The following is a 20,007-nucleotide window of genomic DNA, read 5'->3' on the forward strand; positions in this document are numbered from 1 at the left end:
ACGTCTAAGGTCTATCAGCTGTAACACAATGCACCTGTAGAACAGTCTATTTTGACTCTGGAATCCCCTGACATTTTTCACAGTGTATTTCAGGTAAAAAGACAACTTTTTGTCTTTGCATTGTCAGAACACATTCCATTGACGGGGGAGGGGTGTTTTTTTGGAGAATGCATGCAGGTGTGGGTGTCATAGTGATGACATGACAGAGCTGTTACAGCATTATTGTAGTGGAATAGGGGTTTGGTGACGAAGGTAAAATGGCTGGTCTCTGTATGTTGTCTCACCGGCTCCTTGACAGGCTTCTTCATACGTGGACACACCGTGACAACCAACTGATGACATCGCTTGTGAACCACACAGGTGCATACTGGGAAACAGACACAGATAGAATGAAAACATGGAAACTAAACAGCAAACAATCAAACCATGTCTGTCACTGATCCTTTCATTTAGAGAAAGAAACTCTGACAAAGGCATCTTCCTGCTGAAACGTTGGTGATTTTAATCAATTGTTTGAGAGAAAGAGCACGATGCCGAATTATTTTAATGAAAGTGAACTTTAAACAGAGTGTCTGTGAGATGGAGGCCAGGCACCGTATGTTGAGATGGAGGTTGGGTTTAGCAACTTTATAATAAAAGAGGTGTGAGAGCTCAGTCTCTGTGGAGTAGCACTTACTTCCTGTCTGAGTGGGCGGGTGGTCACAGAATGGTGTGAAGGAGAAAAGAGAGACAGAAAGCAGAAAGAAAGACCCAACAAAGAAAACAGTGTCAATTACCTTGGCATTGGTAGCCCTGCTTCCCAAACACACCCCTGTAACCAAAGACCTGACAATCAGAAATCATGCAAGGCATAATGTTTACATAATAAAGACATTGTAATGGGCTGTTTCTATTATACACAATTGACAATACAGTCACAGTTGGTGTACCACGTTACATGAACTCTCTGAGGTAAGGGCAGTGGAATGTGTGTGCCCTTACCAGATGAACTCTTTGCAGTGGAAGCAGAAGGTGGGCTGTCGTAGGAAGGTGGACATGAACTTGTGTCCGTTGACCTGATGGATCTTGCGTTTCACGGCCCCTTGCCTCTTCCTGTTGAACTGCTTGAACACCTTGGCCTTCCCCGTGGCGTCATCTGAGAACCCAGGGAACCCAATGGGATGGAGGTCAGACAGACATGTTAAAATGAGTACACAACAAGCATATCATGGATGGTACGCGTTTGTGTGTGTGTGTGTGTATGTCTAGAGTCGTTTTTAAACTGACATTTTATTTGTGAGGTGTGGAAACCACAAGTATACAACAGAAACGTGCATGATGTGGAGTCCCAACACCCTAGAGAGAGAGAGAGATGGTGGAGTATTGCAGCGAGTACGGCATTCAACAGTCAGACATTGACTGCTTTTGAATGATTTGCTCGCCACAGCAAAAAAAACTAGTTATTTCTCTTTATTGAACTAGGATATAAGACAAAATGTCACTTGGTGCACCCTTAAGTGACACCATCCAGTCAGCCACTATCGTGGACCATCATTAGAGCTGAGCAGACGTAATGCGAGAGACGAGTTTCCAAAGGGATAATACAGATCAGTGAGTTATGGTCAGGTCTTGGTAGTTCCTGTATGAAGTCCCAGTTTGCCAACACTACTCATGGTCAAAAGCAGCCCTCCTACAGTGCTGAACCTAACCCCTGGATTTCCTTCCATATCACAATAACACCCATAACAGTGTTGTGGCAAAGCTAAACACACAGCAGAATAGAACAACACAGGAGAGTTAGGGTATGAGACGGAACATACAGCAATGCTGGGCAGTCACAAACAAATAAAAACACAGCAGCTAAATACAAACAAACACAGCAGCTAAACACACTATGTTTGTTCACTGGGAAAACATGCACGTTCTACATGCTTATTGGAGCAGGGTTTGAAAAGCAGTCAGCAGTGACAGCAGATAAAAAGGGAACTTGAGGGTGAGAGTTTGCTAAACACAGTAATTCAATGGATGGACCTTCTCTAAAGCATTCACTCCCAACCATACATGTATCAGGGAAGGGATCTTTAAAACAGATGTTTAGGAGTTATATTATGATCAAGTGAGAGAAATGTGCAGAGCTCAGTGCAGTTATGATCTATACAGTGCATCGGTCAGATGCAGTTTAGATAAGGTCTTGATGATTTTCAGTGGTGAATTAACTATGACAGAGTACTGTACAAACTGATAGGGGGGTTGTTCCTACTCAAAAAGCACAAGAAAGAGGACTGACACCCACCATTTCAGATTGTTCTGAAATCAATTATGTTGTTAGAAACAGATAAGATTAGCATTCCTGCAACATTATTTTGTCTTTGAGAAATTAAGCTAATTAGTTGCATCCAAATTGGCCATTTTAATTGATAGAATTCATATAATATTCTATAAATAAAGTACCTAACACCCGATTTGGACCAAACATTTTTTTCCTAACAAGGAGTAAGACCTGAGGAATCCAAAACAATGGTCAAAGGCCAGCCACGGACTCTCCACACCCCACACCAATGCCATTCCAACAACCAGTATACAGTATCAGTTTTCTATGTAGTATGGAGCTGCGGCTCAGAGTATTGTTTCTTCATCCTATGTAATGTATTCTCAGTGGATTTGGTGAAGTTTGTTTCCCCTTGTTCAGAGAAATTAGTAATTGAAGTCATTAGGTTTATATCCCATCCTACATCCTGATATTACCAGGTTATGACCACTAGATGGTGATGTTCTTTCTACCTCTGTAAACAGAAGTTGGAACTGAAATTATTTCCCAATCGTTTCGTTCTGAACAGAAACATCCTTTTTATCGTTCCGTTCCACTTTTCCTACCAGCAAAATAAAGTTCTGAACCAGTTCGAAACCACAAAAAAAGGAACAATTTAGATAGTTCCTTTCTGTTCCTTTTTACATTAAGCTCAACATTAAATTGCTTCAATGGATAGAGGAGCTTGCTATGGAGCGGGCAAACTATGTACAGTTGAAGTCGGAAGTTTACATACACTTAGGTTGGAGTCATTAAAACTCGTTGTTCGAACACTCCACAAATTTCTTGTTAGCAAACTATAGTTTGGCAAGTCGGTTAGGACATTTACTTTGTGCATGACAAGTTATTTTTTTCAACAATTGTTAACAGACAGATTATTTAACTTATAATTCACTGTATCACAATTCCAGTGGGTCAGAAGTTTACATACACTAAGTTGACTGTGCCTTTAAACAGCTTGGAAAATCCAGAAAATTATGTCATGGCTTTAGAAGCTTCTGATAGGCTAATTGACATAATTTCAGTCAATTGGAGGTGTACCTGTGGATGTGTTTCAAGGCCTACCTTCAAACTCAGTGCCTCTATGCTTGACATCATGGCAAAATCAAAAGAAATCAGCCAAGACCTCAGAAGAAAATTGTAGACTTCCACATGTCTGGTTCATCCTTGGGAACAATTTCCAAACTCCTGAAGGTACCACGTTCATCTGTACAAATAATAGTATGCATGTATAAACACCATGGGACCACGCAGCCGTCATAAATGAGACGCGTTCTGTCTCCTAGAGATGAACGTACTTTGGTGCGAAAAGTGCAAATCAATCCCAGAACAACATCAAAGGACCTAGTGAAGATGCTGGAGGAAACAGGTACAAAAGTATCTATATCCACAGTAAAACGAGTCCTATATCGATATAACCTGAAAGGCTGCTCAGCAAGGAAGAAGCCACTGCTCCAAAACCGCCATAAAAAAGCCAGACTACGGTTTGCAACTGCACATGGGGACAAAGATCGCACTTTTTGGAGAAATGTCCTCTGGTCTGATGAAACAAAAATAGAACAGTTTGACCATAATGACCATCGTTATGTTTGTAGGAAAAAGGGGGAGGCTTGCAAGCCGAAGAACACCATCCCAACCGTGAAGCACGGGGGTGGCAGCATCGTGTTGTGGGGGTGCTTTGCTGCAGGAGGGACTGGTGCACTTCACAAAATAGATGGCGTCATGAGGGAGGAAAATTATGGGGATATGTTAAAGCAACATCTCAAGACATCAGTCAGGAAGTTAAAGCTTGGTCGCAAATGGGTCTTCCAAATGGACAATTACCCCAAGCGTACTTCCAAAGTTGTGGCAAAATGGCTTAAGGACAACAAAGTCAAGGTATTGGAGTGGCCATCACAAAGCCCTGACCTCAAACCCATAGAGAATTTGTGGGCAGAACTGAAAAAGCATGTGTGAGCAAGGAGGCCTACAAACCTGACTCAGTTACACCAGCTCTGTCAGGAGGAATGGGACAAAATTCACCCAACTTATTGTGGGAAGCTTGTGGAAGGCTACCCGAAATGTTTGACCCAAGTTAAACAATTTAAAGGCAATGCTACCAAATACTAATTGAGTGTATGTAAACTTCTGACCCACTGGGAATGTGATGAAATAAAAGGTGAAATAAAAGCTGAAATAAATCATTCTCTACTATTATTCTGACATTTCACATTCTTAAAATAAAGTGGTGATCCTAACTGACCTAAGGCAGGGAATTTTTTACTAGGATTAAATGTCAGGAATTGTGAAAAACTGAGTTTAAATGTATTTGGCTAAGGTGTATGTACACTTCCGACTTCAACTATATATGCATTGGACAAACAAGTGTAGTGTAGGGTGCAACATGCGATTGAAATTTTGCGGTGAGGAGGGCGCTGGGCATCTTGTTGCTATGACAAGTTAGGCCATCAGAATTATACCTACAGAGGAACGGCTTCTGTGAAGGAACGTCTTTGAACTTCAGAAAGTTGGCTTAACTAACGCTGGACCAGAGCTAGCCCTTGATAATGACTCTTAGTTCCATTAAATTACACATAATGTTGCTTAGAGTTTGAGAACTAGACCAGAGCTAGCTAACAAGCTAGCTAGGTAACAAGCTTGTGTGTACAGAGCGGCACCAGAATTAAAATAAAAACAAGTCTTACTTTTTTGTACTTAATAAATCCAATGTGAAACGTTATAGTATACTTAACTAGCAATGAAAAAGTAAATCCATTGTTCTCAAATTAAAAATCTCTCTCCCTAATTTCTGAATCTCGCCTGTAACGTCAGTAGCTACAGTAGACTATGCATGCTTTGGAGGGAGGGCGAGGAACAGGTTGCCTACACACTCACACTCTGGCAAGATTTTCAGCTGGCAGACAGGCAGACACTGGAATAAGTTTCTGAGTGACAGTTTGGGCTTTGCATAGGCGCTTTGTTGCGTTTTTTTTTGTGGGACTGGGGGAAAAAAGGATGTTATTAACCGGTTCCCATGCTTTTAATATAACGGTCCTGTTCCGGAACAGTATAGATCACTTTCGTTCTTAGTTTTCGTTCTGTTCCTCCAAAAAAAATAAAAAATGGATTTTCGGTTCCCTGAATCCAACCCCTGCCAATAAGCAGTCTATTGACAAGGTATGACAGCAACCCATGCTTTGGTTTTGTTGGCCACCGTTTCAAATGCTAACTTTGGGCTTTTTCCACCCTTTGTTGTGTTACAAAGCGGGATTAAAATAGATTTAATATTTTTTTTTGCCAACAATCTACACAAAACTATATAAAATAGTAATATATCTTGATTAGATAAGTATTCCACCCCCTAAGTCAATACGTTTGAATCACCTTTGGCAGTGATTACAGCTGTGAGTCTTTCGGGGTACTGTAAGTCTCTAAGAGCTTTTTCCACATCTGGATTGTGTAACAGTTACCCATTATTATTTTCAAAATTCTTCAAGCTCTGTCAAATTGGTTGTTGATCTTTGCTAGACAACCATTTTCAGGTCTTGTCATCGATTTTCAAGCAGATTTAAGTCAAAACTGTAACTCAGCCACTCACAAACATTCTTGGTAAGCAGTTTAGATTTGGCCTTGTGATTTAGGTTATTGTCCTGCTGAAAGGTGAATTCATCTCCCAGTGTCTGGTGGAAAGTAGACTGAACCAGGTTTTCCTCTAGAATTTTGCCTGTACTTGACTCAATTCCATTTATTTTTTTTATCCTGAAAAACTCCTCAGTCCTTAACGATTACAAGTATACCCATAGTTTTCTCCTATCACATTCATTAAACTCTGTAACTGTTTTAAGGGCACCATTGGCCTCATGGTGAATCCCTGAGCGGTTTCCTTCCTCTCTGGAAACTGAGTTATCTTTGTGTTGACTGGGTGTATTGATACACCATCCAAAGTGTAATTAATAACTTCATCATACTCAAAGGGATATTCAATGTCTGCTTTTTTCTATATACCTATCTACCAAAATGTGCCCTTCTTTGCGAGGCATTGGAAAACCTCCCTGGTCTTTTAATCTGTGTTTGAAATTCACTGCTCGATTGAGGGACCTTACAGAAAATTGTTTATGTAGGGTACAGATGAGGAAGTCATTCAAAAAAATCCCCTTTAAAACGAATCACCTAATAGTAGGAACAGCACCATCTAGTGGTCAAAACCTGGTAATATCAGGATGTAGGATGGGACATAAAAAGCTAACAACTTCAATAACCAATTTCTCTGAGCAGAAAAAAACCCAGCAACAATTTCACGGAGAATGCATTAGATAAGATGAAGAAACAATACTCCGAGCCGCAGCCCAATACTACTTGTCAAGCACAGAGAACTGATACTGTATACTCATTATTTGGTTGGAATGGCCGTGGGATGGGGGGTCCGTGGGTGGTTTTTGACAATTTATTTAGATTACTCGTGTCTTACTCACTGTTAGAAAAAACGTTTGGTCCAAATTGGATGTTAGGTACTATATTTATTGAATATTATATGAATCCTACAAATGGCAACAACAAAAAATGATCAGAGGTCAAATTATATTTCAACAAAATAATATTGTAGGAATGCTAATCTTTTCTGTTTCTAACTACAGAAATGATTTCGGAAAAATCTGAGATGTCTTGCTGAAATTAAATGGAACGACCCAGAGGGGAGTATGTCTGTCAGACAGAGAACAGAGGATAAAATATGAATGATTAAAGCAACAATGTTCTACTGGAAAGGAAACAAAGAAGTCGATAAGATTCCCATCAGTCAAAGCATCTGCAGTATGACTTACAGTAAGTCAGTCACACGACACACATGCATGAACGCACACACAAACAGGTTTCTGTGATGCTGAATATCTGTGTCTGACAGCCTGTACGTAATCAGCTGCATCAGGGGCTGTGTTGAAGCAGACAGACAATTAACTTTAGAGGGAGGAGGGACATTATGTCGAACAGAACAAAGTGTTACTGAATATTTAAGGACTTGAAAGAATGTGTGCCATCTTAGTGTAAGATAAATAAAAAGATACGAACAGAGAGGGAGGGAGATGGCAATACTATCTATGGATGAAATAGATAGATGGTTGGTGTAATATACACAATGAAAAATCCTTACCATCAATGAAGGAGCCATTAAGTGTTATGAGGATGAACACCTTGCCCTCTGGCTCCAGGTCCACCTGCACACAAACACAGGAGACTAGACATTAGACAAGATTAGTCAATGAGCAAAAGCTAACCATGTGACTCCCAACCAACCAGGTAACTCCCAAACCAACATATGTAATGCAATATAACCTATATTTATTGTAGGGGAGATAGGGGTAAGGGGTCAGTTGAGCCGAAGGGGTAAGTTGAGCCACTCTTTTTTCTAGGAAACCATACACAAATATTTTGGAAGAGACCATCATTTCACGGAGGAAAAAAAACATGGGAAAAGTGGTAAGTAAGTTAGGTCCAAAAAAAACAGCTTTTCACCAAGTCAAATGCATTTATTGTGTTAGAGGTTTCATGATGCTGGTATCTAAATCAAAGTAGATCATTTTAAGATTGTGTTATACATCAGTCTGGGTCTCTAAGCTTCAATATGAGGTCCTAAACCTAGCATGAAAGTGCATCCTTGAAGTTGTGTGGGTTAAATGTTTGCCTTGGGGTAAGTTGAGCCAATGGCAAGTTGAGCAAATAGATTTGTTTTTGTTTCCCAGGCGTAATGCAAGGCATTATCGCTGGGATATGAGGTAACAATAAAAGTGTACAAAAAAAGTACAAAGTGTTTGTTACAGTAGGTGTTAATAAGCCTAGTGACTGTGTTGAATTGTGTTGAATTGTGTTTGGGAAATAAAGATAGACATGGTTTTAAAAAGGTAGTGGAACTATTTCTTCAGTCGAGGAACTTTTAGGCGACTTAACTTACCATGTCCGGTGCTCAATTTACCCCATACCCGGGCTATGTTGTGCCAAGATACCTCTCTTTTTGGACAAGCTATGTTGTCAAAACTGTAATGTTTACATGAATTGTGATTATTTCCAGGGATACACAACATCCTGAAATACAGTATGTGTAAATATCTTTGTCAGAAAGAATACTATATTTCCCTTGACGGAGTGACTCAATGTAAAACATGGCTCAATTTACCCCACTATGCAAGGTGTAGGGGGAGTGTGTTATAGGTATGTAAATGTGTGTAGACATGATGTTAGATCTTTGTTTAACATACCGGTATGTAGCGTGTAGGTGCGTGTGTTGTGAATGGTTGAGTGTGTATGTAATGTGGGGAGAATGTGAGCAATGTGGAAGAGAGACTAGAGAGCAGGTCCAGCTTGTTTAGCTAGCTTCAGTAAATGACACTCTGCTTCACTCAAAATAGCATCTATCTCACACAGACATAAGCATCGGCATAAAGAAGACATACGGATAGAGACAGACAATAGACAAAATAAGACACAGTCAGAAACCTGAAAAGAGTTCCACTGCTGCAGAGGCCATGCACTAACCGCTTCATTGAAACGGAGGTTACTTACAGCACAAACTACAGACACGGTTCTCGTCAGACAGACCCCCCAATGGAAAATCTTGACAACCCACAACAAAAGTGACATGATTGGGCGGATACTGCAAGATCATCTCCATCCTGATTCAGTCATCTCTACCAGCCTGTCTCTCCATTCAATCTTCTTGGTCAGTTATATCATTCGGTATTGCTATGAGGAGGGCATATCTCTAACATATCACATTCTACTGCTGAGGCTCAAACATAAGGACATGTAAAACCCCAGACTAAGTACACCATCAGATGTAAGATCATGATAATTCCACCTCTCTCTCTCTCCTTAACATGACATCACCCTCCACACATGTTTCCTTTGTGTACAGCTGAGCACACACATCCTCATAAACTATTAGCCTACAGTCACCCATTACTGTCCTGTTCTCTTTCTCTGAGAGTGCTGGACCTGTGTCTTCAGTGAATCAACTGAGGCAAGCAGAAAAAGTCAGATGAAGACAGAAGAGTTCAGACTAAATCAGGCTTTGATGCTGACACGACCATACTAAATTTAAAAAGCAGGAACTTTGTCTGACTGAGTACCACATGGCAGTAAGGGGAAGTGATTTTTTTCTGGGGGAGGAGCGATAGTTCCTGACAAACATTTACAGTTAAACTGAGTCTATTCCATCCACTTCTGCTTAAAATCAGAGACAAGACTGTCAAGATGAACCTGAAGGATGGTTCAACACAGAACACTAATGAAGTCATCACAGATGTCAAATTTGAGGTCTTAGTGGAATCTTCCCTCCAGTGTTAAGGCTGTGAGTGGGGTGTAAGAGGAGTGGGTGGATGGCACATACTGTAAGGCTGAGCCGCAGGCCCATGAGACAACAGATATGACTGCATGCTTCTATTTTGAGTTGCTCTCGAGGTTAACGCCTCATACTGCTACTTGTTTAGATAAAGAAACCTATCCACCCATGTGTATGTGTATGTGTACGTGTGTGTGTGTGTGTGTGTGTGTGTGTGTGTGTGTGTGTGTGTGTGTGTGTGTGTGTGTGTGAGCCCTTAGATCAAAGACACTGAAGTTTTGTGTTTAATATGCAACATTGTACTGATTAGAGAGGAACACCGATGAGAAAGTGCTGTCTTTGTCTCTGAACCAAGAGAAGCTATAAAACAAGGGAGATGAGATGGGGAAAGACTTGGGAGCCTTTGAGCGTAAAGCAGACGGTGGGAAACCTTCAACAACAGTGGTGTGGGCGTGTGGAGGCCTGTGCCCTACTCTACACGTCATAGGTATAGGGCCCCAAGCACTTCATCTGAGAGTTAACGAAGCAAAACAAGTCTCAGTTCAGATCTTGAGCTGGAAGAAACGCACACCTGTTTAGGTTTTGGCTAGCAGAGTAGTATACTTGTAAAACAAAAGGAGAGCTGCACGCTCTAGGAGCTCAGATGCAATAATTTAATAACCAACGTTTCGACAGCCAAGCTATCTTCATCAGGGTATAATGACAAACACCGCGGGTCACATCGCTATATCGTCAGCGAACACGTCACCCTGGTCTCACAGTTCAGATCTATCAGATGAGTACTTTCAAGGCTGCATATCGTAAAAGAGTGAAGCCAGGCTATGCACACGTCTGCCATACCTCACAGACGCACTGTACTTGACTCTGGCCTTCATCGGTTGGTTCCTGGTGGAAGCTTTACAAAAAAAATCTAGCTCAGATTCTACTTTTCAAGAGGAGTGAGCTGTCTGTTAACAGCTTTTGGGCACCATGACACAGATGAGGTTTTGAGTATGGCAGACCACTGTACTGCATGACCATGAAAGATAATAAGAAGCCCAGATAGCCACTGGAGGGCGTTGAGTCTCAAGGTGCACAGACGTTACCAGATCTACCTGTCCCAGGCATGTACAAGTTCAGGTTACACACCAATCACATTTTTTGTTTACTCCTCTAGGACCGAAAGTAAACCAGACGAGCGAAACTGTTGTAGAGGGAAATTTTCTCTCCAGTGAGGGGGGATTTGTTTTAGATTCCTTCTCTCACAGTTGAAGTGTACCTATGATAAAAATTACAGACCTCTACATGCTTTGTAAGTAGGAAAACCTGCAAAATTGTCAGTGTATCAAATACTTGTTCTCCCCACTGTATGTCTGAGGAATTTTAATTATGAGATTTCAGTTGTTTTGAATTTGGCGCCCTGCACTTTCACTGGCTGTTGTCATATCATCCCGTTACCGGGATTGCAGCCATAAGAAGTTTTAATGTGATGGTATCAAGAGCTGGTATTACTCTCCACGTTTGTCTTTGGTTGATATGTGTTGCTTTCGGGGTTACACCCTCTGTAAACCATAGACTACTACTGGTTTGGATTTTTTTTCGCTTTTCAGCGAAAGCACTACAAATGATTATGTTAGGTCACACCAAACCACAATAAGCACAGCCATTTTTCCAGCGAAAGATAGCAGTCACAAAAAGCAGAAATATAGCTAAAATTAATCACTAACCTTTGATGATCTTCATCAGATGACACTCATAGGACTTCATGTTACACAATACATGCATGTTTTGTTTGATAAAGTTCATATTTATATAAAAAAATCTGAGTTTACAATGTAACTGGCGCGTTACATTCACTAGTTCCAAAAACATCCAGTGATAGTGCATAGCCACATCGTTTCAACAGAAATACTCATCATAAATGTAGATGATAATACAAGTTATACACATGGAATTATAGATATACCTCTCCTTAATGCAACCGCTGTGTCAGATTTTAAAAAAACTTTACGGAAAAAGCAAACCATGCAATAATCTGAGACGGAGCTCAGAACAAGAGTCAAATTAGCCACCATGTTGGGAGGCAACAGAAACCAGAAATTACATGATAAATATTCCCTTACCTTTGATGATCTTCATCAGAATGCACTCCCATGAATCCCAGGTCCACAATAAATGCTTGATTTGTTCGATAATGTCCGTTATTTATGTCCAATTAGCTACTTTGGTTAGCACGTTTGGTAAACAATTCCAAAGTCACAAAGCGCGTTCACTAAAACATGACGAAATGTCCAAAAGTTCCATAACAGTCAGTAGAAACATGTCAAACGATGTATTGAATCAATCTTTAGAATGTTGTTAACATACATCTTGAATAACGTTCCAACCGGAAAATTACATTGACTTCAGATGAGCGATGGAACGGAGCTGCCTCTCATGTGAACGCGCATGGTCAAAGCATGGTCACCTCATGCCAGTGGTGACTCATTCCTGTCTCCTTCGGCTCCCCTTTACAGTAGAGTCATCAGACAAAGTTCTATTGACTGTTGACATCTAGTGGAAGCCGTAGGAAGTGAAAACTCATCCATATCTCGCTGTAATTTCAATGGGAGCTTGGTTGAAAATCTACCAGCCTCAGAAAAAATTCAAACAGGAAGTGGAACTTCTCAGGTTTTTGCCTGCCATATGAGTTCTGTTATACTCACAGACATAATTCAAACCGTTTTAGAAACTTCAGAGTGTTTTCTATCCAGTACTACTAATAATATGCATATATTAGCAACTATAACTGAGGAGCAGGCCGTTTACTCTGGGCACCTCTGTGCACCTTTCATCCAAGCTACTCAATACTGCCCCTGCAGCCATAAGAAGTTTTAACATCTGTATATGACATGCCCTAAGATAATACCCTATCACACTTCAGCTTGTTTGTACAGGCAAGTCACAGGAATTAGATGCAAAGTCTCTGCTAGTTGTGGTTTCCAGCATACTTTACAATGCAATACTTCACATACTGCTACCGGGTAGCATAGTTAGCACGACAGAGGCACGTGTGGTTATTATTGTTGTCTATCAACAATGACAAGCCACCGGGGTCTGACAACTTGGATGGAAAATTACTGAGGATAATAGCGGACAATATTGCAACTCCTATTTGCCATATCTTTAATTTAAGGCCTACTAGAAAGTGTGTGCCCTCAGGCCTGGAGGGAAGCAAAAGTCATTCCGCTACCTTAGAATTGTAAAGCCCCCTTTACTGGCTCTAACAGCCGACCAATCAGCCTGTTACCAACCCTTAGTAAAGTTTTTGAAAAAATTGGGTTTGACCAGATACAATGCTATTTTACAGTAAACAAATTTACAACAGACTTTCAGCACGCTCATAGGGAAGGACATTCAACAAGCACAGCACTTACACAAATGACTTATGATTGGCTGAAAGAAATTGATGATACAAATATTGTGGGGGCTGTTTGTTAGACTTCAGTGCGGCTTTTGACATTATCGATCATAGTCTGCTGCTGGAAAAACGTATGTGTTTTGGCTTTACACCCCCCTGCTATATTGTGGATAAAGAGTTACCTGTCTAACAGAACACAGAGGCCGTTCTTTAATGGAAGCCTCGCCAACATAATCCAGTTAGAATCAGGATTTCCCTAGGGCAGCTGTCTAGGCCCCTTACCTTTTTCAATCTTTACTAACCACATGCCACTGGCTTTGAGTAAAGCCAGTGTCTATGTATGCAGATGACTCAACACTATACACGTCAGCTACTACAGCAACTGAAATGACTGCAACACTTAAGAGCTGCAATTAGTTTCAGAATGGGTGGCAAGGAATAAGTTAGTCCTAAATACAAAAGTAAAAGCATTGTATTTAGGACAAATCATCCACGAAACCCTGAACTTCAACTAAAATCTTGTAATGAATAATGTGGAAATTGAGCAAATTGAGGTGACTTAACTGCCTGGCGTAACCCTGAATTGTAAATTGTCATGGTCAAAACATATTGATACAACAGTAGCTAAGATGGGGAGAAGTCTGTCCATAATAAAGTGCTGCTCTGCCTTCTTAACAACACTATCAACAAAGCAGGTCCGACAGGCCATAGTTTTGTCGCACCTGGACTACTGTTCAGTCGTGTCGTCAGGTGCAATTGGCTCGGAACAGGGCAGCACGGATGGCCCTTAAATGTAGACGGGGAGCTAACAATGATATGCATGTCAATCTCTTGACTTCATCACTAGTTGTTTTTGTAAGAAGTGTTGACAAGCTGAATGCACTGAGGTGTCCGTTTAAACTACTAGCACACAGCTTGGACACCGATGCATACCCCACAAGACATGCCACCAGAGGTCTCTTCACAATCCCCAAGTCAAGAACAGACTATGGGAGGTGCACTTTACTACATACAGCCATGACTACATGGAACTCTATTCCACATCAGGTAACTCATGCAAGCAGTAGAATCAGATTTAAAAACAGACAAAAACATCTTATGGAACAGTGGGGACTGTGAAGAGACGCACACACAGGTACAGACACACACATATGCACACACACGCTAGAACACACACTCTACACAAACGTACATTGTAATATTGTTGTATGGTGGTATTATACATTTTGTATTGTAGATATGTAGTGGTGTAATAATGTTATATGATGTACTGTTTTATCTTTTGTTTTATGTGTAATGTAAGTGACTTAATGTGTCTGGACCTCAGGAAGAGTAGCTGCTGCCTTGGCAACAGATAATGGGGATCCCTAATAAATACAAATACCTCTTGATGATGTCACCTTTGCCTTTCTGACAGGCTTAAGTTAAACACACAGAGGTATCCACCAAGATGCCACCTATAATGAGCTGCTGAAGATTCTTATGGGAAAAGGAGACAATGGGATCTGCATGCTTTGGATATCACTTTCCCTGTACAGAAAGGACTGGAAAAGGAATGGCAGAATGATTGTAAACGATGCAGGTCTACAAGAAGAATCTTGTGTTCCATGGCTCCTGGCATCAGTTTATCAACATACAGTACATTATGGAATGTGTATGGGGCTTTTCTATAAACTTGGGTACCAGTGAGGATTTCACTGATAATAATCTGCCAACCTTTTTCATGTAATTACATGAAGATATAAGGGGGATCATAGCCATGGTCAATAAAATTCACAAGTTGTTTAACCCTTAATCGTGGTTGGTGTCTTGACGAACTTGTCCAAAATCGTGTGAGATAAAACATGCCCTTTTCTGTTCTTGCATTTACGGCATGTAAATTGTTATATCATATTAAGCATTAATCAGTTAAATAAGACATTGAACCCCTAAGAATCCTGGATCTCGCTTTCAGACAGATCTTAGAATTGCAGTGCAACTATGTTACATTTAGTGTCTCCTATTATTGGGTGCAAAGAGTTTATGGGCACACAAATCCATGTAGGCTATGCATTTGAAAATGGAATGCTTCTAACTGAAAGAGTCACTGTACCTTAATACTTAAAACCTAAACTGATACTGTCATTGATGTGGTTCTTCAATAATTATGCAAAATACTTGTCGGATGATCATTTGGTGTGCAGCTGATTAGTTAAGCCATGATATTTGCACACATCATCATCTGATCTAGGAAGGAATTTTCCAATTGACAGTCAAGTGATGAACAGCTGTTGTGATGGTGCATGCAATGAAACAACAGCCCAAGTGCTGGAAAAAAGGTGTTTCTGAGGAATGTCCAGAATATGCCGTGGAAGACAGTTGTGCCTGGATCCAGATTGGATCTAATATCCTTAGCAACTGACAATGATCCTCTGTTGTTGTCTGCTTGATTAACAGCAGTGTCTTCTTAGATTTAAAAGAAAAAGCATCAGGCTATACTTATGAGTTCATGTTTTTCAGCCAGCTTCATATGTTTTTGTGCCTCGGATTGGACACCAAGTCTACTGCTTGCACCCAACACTATTCCTATTCATTATTCTGGATATAATGACAACAAATGACATAGCCTAGTGACATAGCCAAATTCAAGTAGGCTACTGGAATAGGCCTACCTTGAAAATCAGACATTTCCTCAATATGGTGCTTGAAAAGTAATTAGAATTACTATTCATCTGTGAATTCATTTTTTACAGTTTATGTGAGAGATGTGGCCACTTTCATTTGTTTCCCGCCGGTTCATTTGAAGGGTGTTGTGCTACTCCGTTGTGGTAAAACCACATGTGGTTATTATGACGACATCTAATGTTGGCATTCCATATAAATAGGGGAACTGGTTTTTGGGGAACTGGTTTTGGGGCACTTTCTCATTATAAAAACAGCGATGGTGAGATTAAGGCTACCACTATCCATGGCCTGCGTCAGCCACATAGGCTATAGTCAGGCAATGTTCACATTATTCTCACATATTTTAGAATGTAATAATAATTTGAGTATCAATGCATTGGCAAGGTTTAAAAAAAGCATTATTCTTAAAGTGGTAATGGCCTATTTTATTTTTTACACTTTTTGCATATTGGGGGAGGGGGGTTCTGTATTAGGCCCTATATGTACAATTATATCAATTATTAAGTGCTTGAAAAGTCCCTGAATTTGACTTGCCAATGTATACATGAACTCTGCTTAAACAATGTGTACAGTCGTGGCCAAAAGTTTTGAGAATGACACAAATATACATTTTCACAAAGTCTGCTGCCTCAGTTTTTTCTGATGGCAATTTGCATATACTCCAGAATGTTATGAAGAGTGATCAGATGAATTGCAATTAATTACAAAGTCCCTCAAATTAACTGAAGCCCCAAAAAACATTTCCACTGCATTTCAGCTCTTCCACAAAAGGACCAGCTGACATCATGTCAGTGATTCTCTCGTTAACACAGGTGTGAGTGTTGACGAGGACAAGGCTGGAGATCACTCTGTCATGCTGATTGAGTTCGAATAACAGACTGGAAGCTTCAAAAGGAGGGTGGTGCTTGGAATCATTGTTCTTCCTCTGTCAACCATGGTTACCTGCAAGGAAACACGTGCCGTCATCATTGCTTTGCACAAAAAGGGCTTCAAAGACAAGGATATTGCTGCCAGTAAGATTGCACCTTAAATCAACCATTTATCGGATCATCAAGAACTTCAAGGAGAGTGGTTCAATTGTTGTGAAGAAGGCTTCAGGGCGCCCAAGAAAGTCCAGCAAGCGCCAGGACCGTCTCCTAAAGTTGATTCAGCTGCAGGATCGGGGCACCACCAGTACAGAGCTTGCTCAGGAATGGCAGCAGGCAGGTGTGATTGCATCTGAACGCACAGTGAGGTAAAGACTTTGAGGATAGCCTGGTGTCAAGAAGGGCAGCAAAGAAGCCCCTTCTCTCCAGAAAAAACATCAGGGACAGACTGATATTCTGCAAAAGGTACAGGGATTGGACTGCTGAGGACTGGGGTAAAGTAATTTTCTCTGATGAATCTCCTTTCAGATTGTTTGGGGCATTTGGAAAAAAGCTTGTCTGGAGAAGACAAGGTGAGCGCTACCATCAGTCCTGTGTCATGCCAACAGTAAAGCATCCTGAGACCATTCATGTGTGGGGTTGCTTCTCAGCCAAGGGAGTGGGCTCACTCACAATTTTGCCTAAGAACGCAGCCATTAATAAAGAATGGTAGCAACACATCCTCCGAGAGCAACTTCTCCAAACCATCCAGGAACAGTTTGGTGACGAACAATGCCTTTTCCAGCATGATGGAGCACCTTGCCATAAGGCAAAAGTGATAACTAAGTGGCTCGGGGAACAAAACATTGATATTTTGGGTCCATGGCCAGGAAACTCCCCAGACCTTAATCCCATTGAGAATTTGTGGTCAATCCTCAAGAGGTGGGTGGACAAACAAAACCCCACAAATTCTGACAAACTCCAAGCATTGATTATGCAAGAATGGGCTAACATCAGTCAGGATGTGGCCCAGGAATTAATTGACAGCATGCCAGGGAGGATTGCAGAGGTCTTGAAAAAGAAGGGTCAACACTGCAAATATTGACTCTTTGCATCAACTTCATGTAATTGTCAATAAAAGCCTTTGACACTTATGAAATGCTTGTAATTATACTTCAGTATTCCATAGTAACATCTGACAAAAATATCTAAAGACACTGAAGTAGCAAACTTTGTGGAAATTAACATTTGTGTCATTCTCAAAACTTTTGGCCACGACTGTAGTACTAGGCCTATCTTGTTGTATAAGTGGAGTTACGGGCCAATTTGTATATATATATTCACTTTTATTCCTCTAAGTACACAATGTGGAACTGCATGAAAATCATTTTTATTTTTGTTTCAAACCATTTAGAAATGTTGTGGTCCAATGTGTTTATTTACAGGAATACCTGTATATGCAAAATCCCCAAAAGTTCCAAGGGAACTACTAAAGAGTAAAAAAAGCATGATCAGTGTATTTTAACTCCCTTTAATGACTGTATGTGTCTTACAGTCTGACTATATTAATTAAGCTTTTATACCGAATAGCCAAGAGGATAAAAGTGTCAGGCAAGCATGTCAATCACATCCCTATCCATCCTCACAGTGCAAACTGCCCAGGACTTAGCTACTCACCCATCCTTCAAAAGTCTCTTCTGTGTTCAATGTTTTCATCAGGTCCTCAAATTGAAATGTGCAGTTGGCAACAAAATCGTCATACCCTATGGGCGCATCGTGAAATACAGCCAACTCTATATGCTTGCCGTCGTTGACATTGAGGCAGAACTCTTCGTTGTAAGTTGGCATGTTGGTTTTCTGCTTTGTATGCGTCTGTCCAATTTTGTACTCGTCCACCTTTATCACAATGTAAGGGTCTAAAGTGGGAGCTGTTTTGTTGAACATTGTAGAATGGCGAAGGGAAAAAGTAGTTGGTTTGAGGTCCAACGCCTCACCAATTCTAAGCTTTAGATACCCGTTGAACTTCATGATATTGTTCCTCTAAAGAAAAAAAACACGTCTACAAACTCAAAGTAAAAACAATATATACTTAACTAAAATAAAAAATACGCTATGGATTTAACATGCATGCAAAGCATTCTTATTTTCTGATATACATCAATATCGTTGACTGTGAATTGGAGTCCAATGTTGGCTCCTAAAGCGATTCGAAAGCGTTGCTCTTGTCATTTGCCATCTGCAGGTGATGCGTTCTCACAGTGCTCTTGACCCTTGGTCCTGAGCACTTTCCTGGTCAAATGTGTGTCCTTGCCTTCCGAAACACCCCAGCTGAAGTAAACTAAAACAGAAAGCTCGCACGTCCTGGAGAACGACCTTCTTCAAAGAAGCTCTAAGCAAGTTCCGTAAAAAGGAAGTAGCCTACCAGAAGTAGCAACAATGATTTCCCTGTAAAGTTTCTTCTTTCTCAATGTGTTTACATTTTGTTCTGACTAATCTGATTGCTACCTGCATGCAACTGTAAAAGGTCTTGCCAATATGTGTTAGAGATTGTAGTCTCCTCGGTTACTGTCAAGGATTAATATAATACTGTGAGAAAGTACATTACGACTATAACTACCATGATGCACCGCTGTGCTTAGGGTTGCCTCAAAGCATGCAGGTATCGAAATGACTCACCTGTCCTCAGCCGATACAGTGCCTTCAGAAAGTATTCATACCCGTTGACTTATTCCACATTTTGTTGTTACATCCTGAATTCAAAATTGATTAAATGTATTATTTTTTTCTCCCATCCATCTAGACACAATACCCCATAATGAGAAAGTGAAAATATTTTTTTCTTAATTTTTGCAAATGTATTAAATGAAATATAGCATTTACATAAGTATTAACACCCCTGAGTCAATACATGTTAGAATCATCGTTGGCAGCGAGTCTTTCTGGGTAAGTCCAAACATAACGCTTTGTATTCATGACATGAAGTTAATTTATTTTTTATTTTTTTCAGTTTTGCGTTAGTGCCGTATTGCAAACAGGATGTTTGTTTTGTAATATTTGTATTCTGTACAGGCTTCCTTCTTTTCACTCTGTCATTTAGGTTAGTATTGTGGAGTAACTACGTTGTTGATCCATCTTCAGTTTTCTCTTATCACAGCCATTAAACTCTGTAGCTATTTTAAAGTCGCAATTGGCCTCATGGTGAAACGGATATTCAATTATGTTTTTTTTATTTTTACGGGAAAAACCTCCCTAGTCTTTGTGGTTGGATCTGTGGTTGAAATTCACTGCTTGACTGAGGGACCTTACAGAAATTGTATGTTTTGGGAACAGAGATGAGGTAGTCATTCAAAAATCATGTTAAACACTTATTGCATACAATAGCTTTTCATTTAATTCATTTGTAATAATTTCGAAAAACATAATTCCACTTTGACATTATGGGGTATTGTCTGTAGGCCAGTGACACAACATCTCAATTTAATTCATTTTAAATTCAAGCTGTAACAATAAAATGTGGAATACT

At 40.3% G+C, this 20,007-nt stretch overlaps 1 protein-coding gene across 1 annotated transcript in view; it reads right to left on the reverse strand.

The window, feature by feature from the left end:
- Window positions 1-19,066, reverse strand: part of LOC111968659 (protein kinase C eta type) — a 28,778-nt gene extending 9,712 nt beyond the window's left edge. The window contains exons 1-5 of the mRNA XM_023994426.2: window positions 18,162-19,066; window positions 7,413-7,476; window positions 982-1,135; window positions 777-811; window positions 285-367 (exon numbers count right to left, since the gene is read on the reverse strand). Of these exons, the coding sequence (XP_023850194.2) occupies window positions 285-367; window positions 777-811; window positions 982-1,135; window positions 7,413-7,476; window positions 18,162-18,512 (687 nt within the window). The 5' untranslated portion in view covers window positions 18,513-19,066. The remainder of the gene's footprint in view (window positions 1-284; window positions 368-776; window positions 812-981; window positions 1,136-7,412; window positions 7,477-18,161) is intronic.
- Window positions 19,067-20,007: the final 941 nt, after the last annotated feature.

This window comes from Salvelinus sp. IW2-2015, linkage group LG9, assembly GCF_002910315.2.
Source record: "Salvelinus sp. IW2-2015 linkage group LG9, ASM291031v2, whole genome shotgun sequence".
NCBI classification, from domain to species: Eukaryota; Metazoa; Chordata; class Actinopteri; order Salmoniformes; family Salmonidae; genus Salvelinus; species Salvelinus sp. IW2-2015.